At 41.3% G+C, this 12,007-nt stretch overlaps 2 protein-coding genes across 6 annotated transcripts in view; both read left to right on the forward strand.

Moving 5' to 3' along the window:
• The first annotated feature begins 117 nt into the window (after positions 1 to 117).
• LOC133507937 (PTB domain-containing engulfment adapter protein 1-like) lies at positions 118 to 3,167 on the forward strand. Of its 3 annotated transcripts, XM_061833541.1 has the most exons (8): positions 118 to 174; positions 261 to 341; positions 489 to 560; positions 1,767 to 1,865; positions 1,938 to 2,075; positions 2,155 to 2,259; positions 2,323 to 2,423; positions 2,739 to 3,167. In XM_061833541.1, exons 2-7 carry the CDS (start codon positions 297 to 299, stop codon positions 2,389 to 2,391), a joined length of 528 nt encoding a protein of 175 aa, XP_061689525.1. In that variant the 5' UTR covers positions 118 to 174; positions 261 to 296; the 3' UTR covers positions 2,392 to 2,423; positions 2,739 to 3,167. The 3 variants fall into 3 exon arrangements, with proteins under 3 accessions (XP_061689525.1, XP_061689517.1, XP_061689535.1); XM_061833533.1 differs by lacking the exon at positions 2,739 to 3,167 and having other exon boundaries at positions 2,323 to 2,555; XM_061833551.1 differs by lacking the exon at positions 2,739 to 3,167 and having other exon boundaries at positions 124 to 174; positions 292 to 341; positions 2,323 to 2,555.
• Positions 3,168 to 5,940: 2,773 nt separating this feature from the next.
• Positions 5,941 to 12,007, forward strand: part of tns2a (tensin 2a) — a 55,766-nt gene continuing 49,699 nt past the window's right edge. For 2 of the 3 annotated variants that reach the window (XM_061833441.1, XM_061833431.1), the window contains exons 1-2: positions 5,941 to 6,123; positions 6,275 to 6,507. In XM_061833441.1, coding sequence (XP_061689425.1) covers positions 6,114 to 6,123; positions 6,275 to 6,507 — 243 coding nt within the window. In that variant the 5' untranslated portion in view covers positions 5,941 to 6,113. The remainder of the gene's footprint in view (positions 6,124 to 6,274; positions 6,508 to 12,007) is intronic. The other variant, XM_061833424.1, reaches the window with a different exon arrangement.

Consider the following 12,007-nt stretch of genomic DNA (forward strand, 5'->3'; position numbering starts at 1 on the left):
TTGTGTGTGGTTATTGAAATTCAGCATTTCTACTGTGCACTTGCCCCTGCTCTCTCTCTGTGGATATCCGGTAAGGGACAATAAGGAAGAGAGATGTTGTTTATTAACTCGAGCAGACTTTAATCCTGTCCACAGTAGGAAGTCGCTTGTCTACTGTACTGAATTTTGGCAACGGTAAGCTCAAGTTGTATTTCTTCTTCCAATTACGTATTGCCTCATTTATTCATATGTATGCATGTGTAAAAACTTGAATACTGTAGCTGTTTTTGACCACCTGGCTCAACCTGTCAGAAAAGATGAGCGACACAGAGGATGACAACGAGATCTCATTTACAGTGAAGGTAATATATAGTACAAGTACTGATTATTAAGTGTGACAAATCCGCTATTTGGAGATTCTTGTACAATTTGCGAATCTCAATTCAGTTCCATTGAGGCACACACAACAACGCTGTCTTGATATCGCCCCATGTGGTTTTCTACTGTAGTTCCTTGGCCGAGTGGGAGTAGTCCATCCGAGTGGACATAATATCCTGGAGGAAGCAGCTCAGAGCCTCAAGGTAGTAAGTTCACCAATTCACCAGTTCAGGTTCACCAATACAAGCTAATGAGATTCCATACTTGGGTTGTCACCAAAATTCTACCTTTTATGAATACAATGTTCTGCCTTGATTGACATATTTTATGCAGCAATATATTTATTGCAGTGTGTGACCAACCACATACCATGGATATAAAAAAGTCTTGACACCCCTTTTCAAATGCCCATTTTTTTGGGGGGGGTTGGGTATATCAAAGAACAGACAAAATAAGCAGCCCCGGACCATAACAACCACCACCATGTTTGACCGCATGATGTTCTTTTCCTGTTAAAAGTCTTGGGAATCCTTCAGGATTTTTTAATTTAAAATTTCATTTTTTACAACATAAGATAATAATAATAATAATTTATTGTCTTTGTGGTCAAGAGTGTTTTTTGCCTTGGAACTCTGCCATTCGTGAAATATTTACACAGTCTCTTCATTATCAAGCAAAGAACACTGACCTTAAATTGAGGCAAGGGAGGGCTGTCGTTCTTTGGATGTTTCACTAGGTTCCTTTCTGCGTTCTTGAAGCACTTTTTTTTTGTAGGCTGGCCACTCCTGCATAGAATCACCCCTAATACATTTGTGTATAATGGCTCTCACCATGGTTTGCTGGGCAATTTAAAGTCTCCAATTAACTTACTATGGGTGTTTTTGGAATGTGGAAGAAAATCGGAGCACGAGCAGAAAATCCATACAGGCAATGCTGGATTTGAATCTGGATCCTTGGAACCGTTGAGGCAGACGTCCTAACAAGTTGGTCACTGGTCACCTTTTATCTTTATTATTATTATTATACAGTATTTAATATTATTAAATGTACATGTAACATTTTCTGTTTTGCCAATAGGATATTTTATTTTACGAGTCAATAAATTGAGATGAAGTAAAAAAAAAAAAAAAAGTCATAAATACATTTTAACTTGGCAATTTTGAGGAAAAAACATTTCCCATGAAACATTATAGGGCTCTTGTTAATGTAACTGCTCAGTTGGTCAAATTCAAGAATGGAACTCGGTGTACTTTGTATCTGCCCCCTCGCTCATACTTTGCTCACCCTTTGTGTCAAGGCAATTTTTTAATTTTTTTTTTAAATCTCTTGTATTGGATCTCATAGGATTGCGCTAGTGTCCCATCATTTTATGGTAAAGGACTTGTAAAGTTCTGCCCCGTCATCCACAGACACCTGACCCGTATTCCTCTGAAAAGGCTGCAAAGAAGAGCAAAGTCCATCTCTTCGTGTCCCTAAGTGGGATTGACATATTGGAAAACAAAACCAAGGTGTACATCTAGTCTAAACCTCGACCTGAACAAAACATTCGAGCATGTGGCATGACTTGCTTCTCCTGACAGTTTCTGCTGTACACCTGCCCCCTGTCCACCGTCTCCTTCTGCGCCGTCTTGCCCTCGTCACACAAAGTTTTCGGCTTTGTGGCCAAGCACCCTGCGGTAGACTCTTACCACTGCTATCTGTTCAAGAGCAAGACTCTGGTGAGCACAATGTCCTGTTCTTAGAGGCACGTGAGCGGTGGCCTGTTAGTGGACCCCAACTTCCAAAATTCATTCTCAGGCATACTTGCTCGTCTCCGCCGTCGGCGATGTCTTCCGAGCTGCGAATAAAGAGGAGAGTGTCAAGGGAGGTCGCGACCTGATAGTGGAGGCCCTCAGACACAAGGTGGGTAGCCCTGCAGCCAGATTGATGCAGTATGCCCAAGATTTTAATTGTTGTCACTTGCAGAATAAAATGCTGCAAAAGGAAAATTCTGAGCTCAGGAGGATGCTTGCAGAGAAAAACAATCAAGAATAAGAAGACGGGTTGGAGTCGTTCTGCGGATGCATGTAATGTCAACACAAGTTAAACCGTGTTTATTTTTGACGGAAAACCTGCAAGATCTCTTACTGCTCACTTCAAATATATTTTGCATCTTTTACTTCTCTATTATATATATATATATATATATATATATATATATATATATATATATATATATATATATATATCTCATGCAACAGAATTAACTGGGTGTGCTCTAAAAGTTTGGCCCGTGGCTCCCTCGCTGCCTTTTTTTGACTCAGTCTGTGCTTGGGTACTGCTTTCTCCTCTTTTAGCACATGACTCGCTAGCTTTTGTGACTTGTTTTTCGGTTTTGTCAGGTTGATTTATGCTGCACAGAGATTTCACAGTGGACGCTTTTTCCTCTCACCAGCGTCATCAGATCCTTCTGGACATAGCGGGTCTGAGGCTGGCTGCCTGACTTTTAATATCAACTTCCTTCCCTGCCTTTCTGTGATGAATGAGCAGATGAACTTCGACACCAAATTTCTGTCTTTTCTACTTACCACATTTCTTTTATCCTTCAAAAATCATTTATCTGATGAAAGGATAGGTTAAAATTGATACAACTTTTGCAAATGTTGCATGTGCATTTTTCTTAATAATGTCACTAGTTATGTAATTGCAATCCTCCTCTAGTCTGTGCAGTCACTGTGTAAAAGGTGTGAAATAGACCTTGTGTTTTCATTGTTCCGTGTTTATTATTACAACTCCTGCCAATAGAAATTATTTGTCACAAAATAAATCTCACAAACCAACTGGACAGTGATAAATTATTATGTAGACAACTGCAGTGTATCCTGATGCTTTCAAGGTTTTCCTTCTAACAAAATAACCGCCCTCACAAAAAAATGTTTCCAATTTCTAACTTTCCCATGGGAAGTTAGCCAAATATATATCAGAATTCAGTGGAATGCTGCACATTGCAGGAAACCATAACATCACACAAGCATACTGTATGTTTATAGTATTCACCATCCATGTGTTCAGTTGTTAATTGGAAAAAAAACTTCAAATATTATACTTCCTTTAAAAAAAGAAAACATGAAACATTTGAATATACTTATTTCTAATTAATGTGGGAAGTGAATGTTGGATATGTCAGAACTCTACGGAAAAGGTCTACCCCTTTATAACCTGGCTTGGAACTGATATGCTGAGCCCATTTACAAAATATGAAGATGTTCACCATTGTCCTCTACAACACAAACACCGCTTTTCTGAGTGAGGGCGCGGGGGGAAGTAGCTTCAGAAGGGAAACCCAGACTTCCCTTTCCCCAGCCACTTCTTCCAGCTCTTCCGGAGGGATCCCGAGGCGTTCCCAAGCCAGCCGAGAGACATAATCTCTCTAGCGTGTCCTGGGTCGTCCTTGGGGTCTCTTTCCGGTGAGACATGCCCGGAACACCTCACCAGGGAGGTGTCCAGGAGGCATCTGAATCAGATGCCCCAGCCACCTCATCTGGCTCCCCTCAATGCGGAGGAGTAGCGGCTCGACACTGAGCCCCTCCCGGATGACAAAGCTTCTCTAAGGGAGAGCCCGGACACCCTGCGGAGGAACCTTATTTCGGCCGCTTGTATACGGGATCTTGTTCTTTTGGTCACCACCCACGGCTCATGCCCATAGGAACGTAGCTCGACTGGTAAATTGAGAGCTTCGCCTCCTTTCGACTTAGCTCCCTCTTTACCACAATGGACCGATACAAAGTCCACATCACTGCAGACGCTGCATCGATCCGTATGTCGATCTCCCGCTCCATTTTTCCCTCACTTATGAACAAGACCCCAAGATACTTGAACTCCTCCACTTGAGGAAGGATCTCATCCCCGACCTGGAGAGGACATGCCACCCTTTTCCGACTGAGGACCGTAGTCTCGGACTTGGAGGTGCTGATTCTCATCCCAGTCGCTTCACACTCTGCTGCGAATCGCTCCAGTGAGAGCTGGTGATCACGGATTGATGAAGCCAACAGAACCACATCATCTGCATTGAGTTGAGATGGAATGCTGAGGCCACCAAACTGGACACCCTCTACGCCTCGGCTGCGCCTTAAAATTCTGTCCATAAAAATTATGAACAAAATCGGTGACAAAGGGCAGCCTTGGCGGAGTCCAACTCTCACCGGAAACGTGTCCGACTTATCGGTGGCAATGTGGACCAAACTCTGACAGTGGTCGTATAGGGACCAAACAGCTCCTACCAGGGGATTCGGTACCCCATACTCCTGAGGAACCCCCCACAGGACTCCTCGAGGGACAACACACACAAACATTTGAAAGCATAATATAAGGAAAAGGTTTTGTTAACATCTTAAGTTCCATGTTGTCCATAAACTGGACAGAGAGAAAATATGAAAAAAAAGCTGTGATATATCAGACTGTTGGCGTTGCTGTGGTTTGTTTATCATATCATGTCTACATGGTACATCCTGTTTTATTGTTGGTTTTAGCCTAACAAACATGCTGTAAAATATGAAGTTGGAAGAGAATGAGGAGACTTTTTATCTTACTTGTTTCTGTATGTCCCGCCACCCCCCCCCCACCTTTGTGTTGTCGCTAACCTACAACATCTTGTACTCTCTTGTTCCAGCTTTCCCTCAGTTCACCTTAATCGAGAAATAAGCAATTAACCTTTGTTCCTCTAGGCTACGTACTGAGTCCAGACAATTTCTCCCAATTATGTTGCTTGCTACAGCTGAAAGACACACTTTGGACAATGAAACAAAGCACAAAATACGGTTTGCGAGCTACTTTTTCTTTTCTTCTTGTTTTGCACTTGCAAATTCAGGGTTTCTATGCGGGCAAGTAATGAATCTTCAAAGTTGTTAAGGAGGAACATGTAAAATCAGGAAATGGGCCAATGTAGTTGTAAAGATTGCAGTCTGAAAGTAAAGAAATAAAGGTGAGCAGATTGTATAAGGCAGGGCATTAGGGGCTTTACTAGTTTGTCATGGATGGACCCGTGGTCGAGGAAGGTCTCCTGGAAGGCTTTCTTGAAGCAAAATGCCTGCAATAACAAAGAGGTGGAGGGTAGGGTGGGGGTTTGTGGAGGTGCATCGAGAATTTGCCTTTTAAGGGGGTCCGCTCTCTTATGCAAGCCTTGTGAGCTCATGTGCAACCATCAAAACGCTGAGCAGAGTAGTTTCAAAATAAACAGGGACAGAGAAGTGCATGCGGTGTATTTTCCGAGCTGTGTCACAATACGTCGCTCCTTTTCAGACACCGGGACCAAAATGTATGTAGGTATTCTTGCCTGAATGGATCAGATGTTGTTTACATTGTTGAACACAGTGAACAAGAGTCTGAGTCAGTGTCATGACGAGCATCCTATCAGCCGCTGTCACTGCTATGGTTTCGTGGCTTGTTTTCCAGACAATGCCAACAATGTGTTTTGGGATTGCGCTAGCAGGGAGGAGTCCGCCTGCATCTGGGGGCAGGAAGCCCAAGGAGATGAGATGGGGAGGGGGCTAAGAACAGAGAGGTGATTGTGTATATTATAAGAGTGAGGTGGCAGAGGAAGGGCGACCAGGAGAGGGAAGGGAAGATGCGTTCTCGGGATGGGAAGTGTGAAAAGAAGGTTGAAAAGAGCGGAAAGTAGATGAACACCAGCGAGTCGAATGGAAAAAGTCAAGTAGGGAAGTGTGTGTGCGTCTGTGTGTGTGTGGGAAAAGTAGAATAATGGGTCTGCACTTGCCAGCATGGAGTTAGGTAAGAGGTGTTTTTAAAGTGTACTAGGAAGGGAAAGGGTGGGTGTGCATATCCTCCCCTCTGTCCCTTCAAGCAAGTCGAGCCTGGCTGTACCAGAGCCAAGAAAAGGGGAAGGGCCTCCATCTCCTCTTGTTCTTGTTGACAAAAACAGCTGCACGGGAGCCTGATCGAAAGGCTTTGCAGAGGACGAGAAGACGAGCACCACAGGTGGATAGGAGGGGGAGACGTCCCCGAGGTCAGAGCCCCTCCACCCACATGGGTTGCGTCCTGAGTTCGGACTGGTGCGGGGAGGACGTGGTGCAAGCCATTCCGGTGGTCAGAAGCCCATCTGTGAAGAGTCGCAGCCTGGAGAGGAGTGACAGCGCCGGGATGAGGCTGATGAAGGTCAGTCTGGGAATGTGGTTGCTGGATTGCATTACGCACAACATGGTTTAACATTAAGGGCCAGACCAGTTTTTGAGGGGCTTTCAGCAGGACTAAACAGTCTTCAGTTCAAAACAAAAAACATGTCACTAAATTATCTTCTGTAATGACAAAATGCGGTAAATTTGGACTAAATTGGCCTTCACTGTTTACAAAGATCCGTGATTGAACTATCTTTGGTCACGACACAAACATGCATGCAATGTAATGTAACTGAAAACTACTTTGTTGATTTCATTTGATTTTTTTTACAAACATGATTAAATCGCTAAGGAAAAGCATTTAAGACTACTGTAGCCTATTGTCAGTTTTTACAAAATTGTGCATGTGACAAACCAACTTTAATAGTTGATAGTAGTACTGTAGTTCAGGGTTGACAAAAACATGTTTGTATGTGTTTTAGTGAAAACTGACATCAACAAAAACATATGGGACTGAATGGTCTTCAATTTTTACAAATTTTTTTTTGTTATGGATCTGATTTATCTTTAAAGTTTACGGTAACACGTCAAGTTAATTGAACACAAAATGGCAGTATGAACAAAAACACCTATTACTGAACTATCAACATCAGTGACAAAATTACATGCAGTATGTTATAGACATACTGACAAAAAGACATTTACTGCCCCCATAAACATTGGACTGACTTGTCATGAATATTTACAACAACATTGAACGATTTCAATGATGACAAAACCTGAATGTTATGTCTGAAAACTAGTTTATCACCAACATGGACAAAAACGTTGACTGTCCCCCCCAATGATGACAAAATCATGTATTCGATAATTGAATCTTCTAATTCATTGTATTACAGCAACAACTGTGGCGGTACAAAGACAGTTATACCAGAATCTGTTATGGCATGGCAAACCTTTAGAAAAAGAGGTCAAAAGTCATATGACAACTTCTCAGTGTGTTGTAATTTGATGATGATGATGACAGCATGAATATCATGTCACCACACATCTGTGGTGACACAAAAGCGTCATTGCAGTGTGTGATGCTGTCAGCGCTGTGATGCAACGACACTGATAATGCAAGACAACAATGAGGCAGTCTGGCTTGTGAAGAAGCTAATAGTCAGTGCTGCTCTTCCCAGTGACAAAGTGAGATGATAACATATCACAACTCTTGTACGTTGTGTATATTCACCTTGCTTGGCTCCATGTAGTCCAGTCACAAGTGTTTGTTTGCACTTATCTTTGTCTCCCCAAACGCTTGCCTTCTACCATCTGGCTCTATATTTAAATATGCATGCCTGGTTGCACCACACGTCCCCGCGGGGCCAAAATCACATGGAGAGCACTGTGGGAATGTGGCGCCCTCTGGACCACGTCAACTGGCGGCGACTGACCTCTGGGAGAGTAAAAGTCTGTGGGAAGCGGCTGGATCCCACTAAGAGACGTTGTCTCTTCTATTTATGGGCTTTCTTTTTTTAATGCACTTGCTTTTCTGAAGTTTTTTAGTGTGTGAAGAACTACAGTTGACATACTGTGGAACCCTGTGACTATTTGGTCATGAAATCAAGGCATGGTTTCAAAAATCTTACATATTACAAATTGGATTCTCCCGAGAAGAGATGTTTAGTGTGGAGTCAATTATGTCATTTGAATTTATCCCATGAGTGATTAAGCATAATTATTGATGTTGATTGTAACCTTTATCTCTTTTGAAAAATATTGCATGATTTATTTGATGTTGAGGCAGGCATATTTTACTTAGCAGCCAATACAAAGGCGTCTATTGTATACCCGTGTGCTTACTTTTGAGAAGAGACCAATCAAAAAGCGGCTGCAATCGCTTTTAAGATTTTCAACATCTTAACCAATTTATGAAATGTGAGACAACCCACTCATGGTGCGGTGGAAAGAATTTTCCATTTGTCGTCCTTGATGCTCTGATAGTGTGTGTTTTACTCTAGATGACAAACTGTCAACATCGCACACATCCCCACCATTAATCATGACCCAAACCCCAAAAACCAGATGTCCGCCACAGTACTGACTGAGCTCTCAGAAGCACTATGCTGTTAAAACGTATACAGACTACCAGAAAATACAAAGAAAAAGAGTACAGTGATCTCCACTTCATCACAGGCCTTACATTCCAGAACAGCACTCCAGAAGACAAAATCTGCAAAGTACCTTACCTAGTTGATACAAGGGTTGAAAGTTCTTTTTCAAGCACTTTCCTCCTATCTTGTGCTTCTTGATACATGAGTCAGCAGTAACAGTCCATGAGGAAAAATGATCAAAATACTGTGATTTAGCAAGTAATGCACAATGTAAGTAAAATTTATAACTTTAAATGAACACACAGGAATGAACCACGATATTGCGAGGGATGACTGTACTGGTAGAAGAAGAAATTGAAGAATCCAGGCTAACCGTTAGCTTTTGTGGTAGAGAGCCATTGCAAAGTGCAACTCTCCTTGTAATTTGTAACACATGTTGGTGAATGACTTGGAATATCTGACCACTTTTTTTTACTGGCTATTATTTCATTTCACTTATGCCAAACTCAGTGTTTACCACAGACCTGAGCTTTTGTTGTTGTAAATATTGCTTTGATAACTTTAACCCACAGGAGAGGAATAAATCATCACATTTAATCATCGACTCCACACCACAGGAAAATCGCTCAGGATAATCTTTTTGAGACACCTGGGGATCGGAATATTGTTGACTTTGATTGCAAGGGAGGGAAATTGGTCACATTTGCTCCTGTTGTCAGTACAGTACAGTGTACCCCACAAAATACATGAACCATCGCTCAGAGACAAATTCCTTGTGTGTTATTACATACTTGGTCATTAAATCTGATTCGGACATGATTCTGTTCAACACCCAGAGTGCTGCTAAACAACAGAATATTCCATGGCAGACAAATTAGTGCACATAGCAAGCACACGAAAAGTCATGACGCCGCAGCCTTTTTGTTACATCTGGTGACATCCATCTTATTTGTATTGTCAAATACCGTACTGTACTTGTATTTGAGTGAAATGGTAGATAACTAAATCATAAATCGAGACCCAAAGACGAGGCTTAACGTATTGCTTTCAAAGTGCAAAGTGTTGCCTTGCATGCAACTGCAGCAGGGAGTATTTGTTCCTCACAATATGTCATGAAAAAAATAGAACATTTTCAAGGAGCCTCCCAGAAACAAGTGAATGTAATGCATTCATTTTTGTACAGTGATGTACATGATGTAAGACACTTTTCAGGAAAGTTCTTCAATTTGCTCAATTTTGGAACGTTCCTCCATTCATTTTCTATACTGTTTATCCTCACTAGGGGAAAAAAAGCAATCACGCTATAATTCACACTCAAGGATAATTTTGAGTCTTCAACAAATTTGGGTATATAATGGAACTAGAATAGTCAAACTCTCAACGGAATCAAACTTGTATTAGAAGTACTGTACTGGCAAACGTTAAGTAGCTTTAACATTTTAACATTCTTATTTAACCACTGTCAATAGTAAAATAGGAAAGCAATTAAGCAGTCTTAACTTTGATGGTTGGAGAAGGAGTCTTATCGTAAATGCAGCTCATGTAACACTTGTTGACATTTTACTTGTCGCACAAGTCTAAATGGAAGTTTATGGCAAAGCATGAAAGCAACAACAACTCAAACATAACACTGTATTACCTTTATGATACCATTAGCAAGGATAGTCCTGCTGATTTTAATGTGACTGCTGATTTTACTCAACTTCTAATCGGCAAGAACCGATAGCAAGTATGGTATCAGGCCCATAGCACACTTATTTCAAGGTATCGGGTACTTGTGAAGGCTGCCGATACCAACCACTAATATTTAATACAAAAAAAAAAATTCAAGTCCTCCACACCAGTAGTTGGTACGAGACTGCTCCCATTTGACACATCGGCAAATCATCACGTGCTTCAGAAAGTGGAAAACAACAACAAAAAAACAAAATAGTCTTTAAGTACAATTATCTGTGATTATGTTAATTGGAATTTTGTGGTTCAACAGTACTTGTGATTGTAACCATGAGTGCTCAAGAGAGAATGCTCCTACCAGTCTGTTATCGAACATCCCTATTTACAATCGTAAAAGAATGCTTGTCATGTTCTTCTCGATCCTTCTCTTGGCGTTGCACAAAATTCAAAGAAGAGGCCAAACACACATGTAGGGACACGGCGTTAATCCTTGTCACTCATGTGCTTGTATGACTTTGGCGGCATATTGTATCTTTCACAACAACTGTACGAGATCAAAAGCCTCCCCGTACTGTACTGTAATTCCCTGGTTGATTTCCGGCATGCTCAAACAACATTCTCATGTTCTCACTTAACGTCCGGTAAAGAGTTGGCCACCACTGAAGGCTTGAATAGAAACCACTTCTGCCTTTTTTTATCATCAGAAAAACAAAGTGAACCTGACATTGTGATGTTTTATATCAGATTTGTCCGTTGCTCTGTGTAATTTTCATGTGAACAACAGTGTTTAGGTTGACCGAGACGGTGGCCCGCCAGCCGCAGGCATTCACTATAAACGCACCCGAGACAGGAAGGAGCACTGAGGGAGCAGCGATTGGTAAATATAGACACTTTAGACTTGTCATGTTAGCAAGGGGGGGAAAAAAGATTTTAAAAAGAAAAAGGTGGACTCAACACTGAGTGTGGTTGCTATATAGGCTTGATTCCATTGGTTTCAAAACAATCATCTGGACCAAACTCTGGGCTACATTTAGAAGTCTCATTTTATTTATTTATTTGTTAGTGACGTTGGAGAGCAATGGCAGATAAATAAACAATTTCACTGGTCAATATGTCTCCAAACCTCTGCAAAAACAAAACAAAACACAACCTTTACTAAGCCAAGGCACATTCTTCACATTGGAGAAATCTCACCAAACAAAACTGTGCAAAAAGTATCATGAAATAATGATGATTATTTTACTCCATTAAGTAAGTGTGAAATCTGGGCAGAATTACTTGAACGCAAAACTGTAATACTGGACATGGAAGAAGCCATAATGTACAGTGGAGCCCACGTATTTGTGGTTTGTGCGGCACACCCCTCATGGAATCACCGCCTTGTAACAGAACCTCGGAGGACTACGCTCAGTGTAACCGTGAAAGTCAAACCAATCACACTGGTTGCCTTGTAAGTTGTTTTACTTTAACTTCTATTAACTACACAGGCTAAGTATTTCCTTACCTGCAATACAAATTAAATAGCGTGAAATTGAACTAAAATAATGTATAAACAAAAAAATAATAAAATTTAAATAAAACTACTAACTGGTAAAGGAGGGGAGAAATAAAACTTTTTTTTTGCAGTGTGGGACTTTGAACCTTGTCTTTTAGGTGTTGCTCGACTATACAAACATTTCCGTCTGCAGAGAGGTTACGGTTAGCAGGGTTAGCTTAAGAACGTGTGCGCGTGTGTATGTCCTTATTCTTATCAATTACGTGATTTAG

This window comes from Syngnathoides biaculeatus, chromosome 2, assembly GCF_019802595.1.
Source record: "Syngnathoides biaculeatus isolate LvHL_M chromosome 2, ASM1980259v1, whole genome shotgun sequence".
In the NCBI taxonomy this organism is placed as follows: domain Eukaryota; kingdom Metazoa; phylum Chordata; class Actinopteri; order Syngnathiformes; family Syngnathidae; genus Syngnathoides; species Syngnathoides biaculeatus.

Bases quoted from the DNA above. Each gene is read 5' to 3' on its own strand.
- LOC133507937 (XM_061833541.1), top strand. From the start codon at position 297: ATGAGCGACACAGAGGATGACAACGAGATCTCATTTACAGTGAAG. The intron at 561-1,766 runs GTAGTAAGTTCA...CGTCATCCACAG, and splicing joins AAGCAGCTCAGAGCCTCAAG to ACACCTGACCCGTATTCCTC. The intron at 2,260-2,322 runs GTGGGTAGCCCT...TGTCACTTGCAG, and splicing joins TGGAGGCCCTCAGACACAAG to AATAAAATGCTGCAAAAGGA.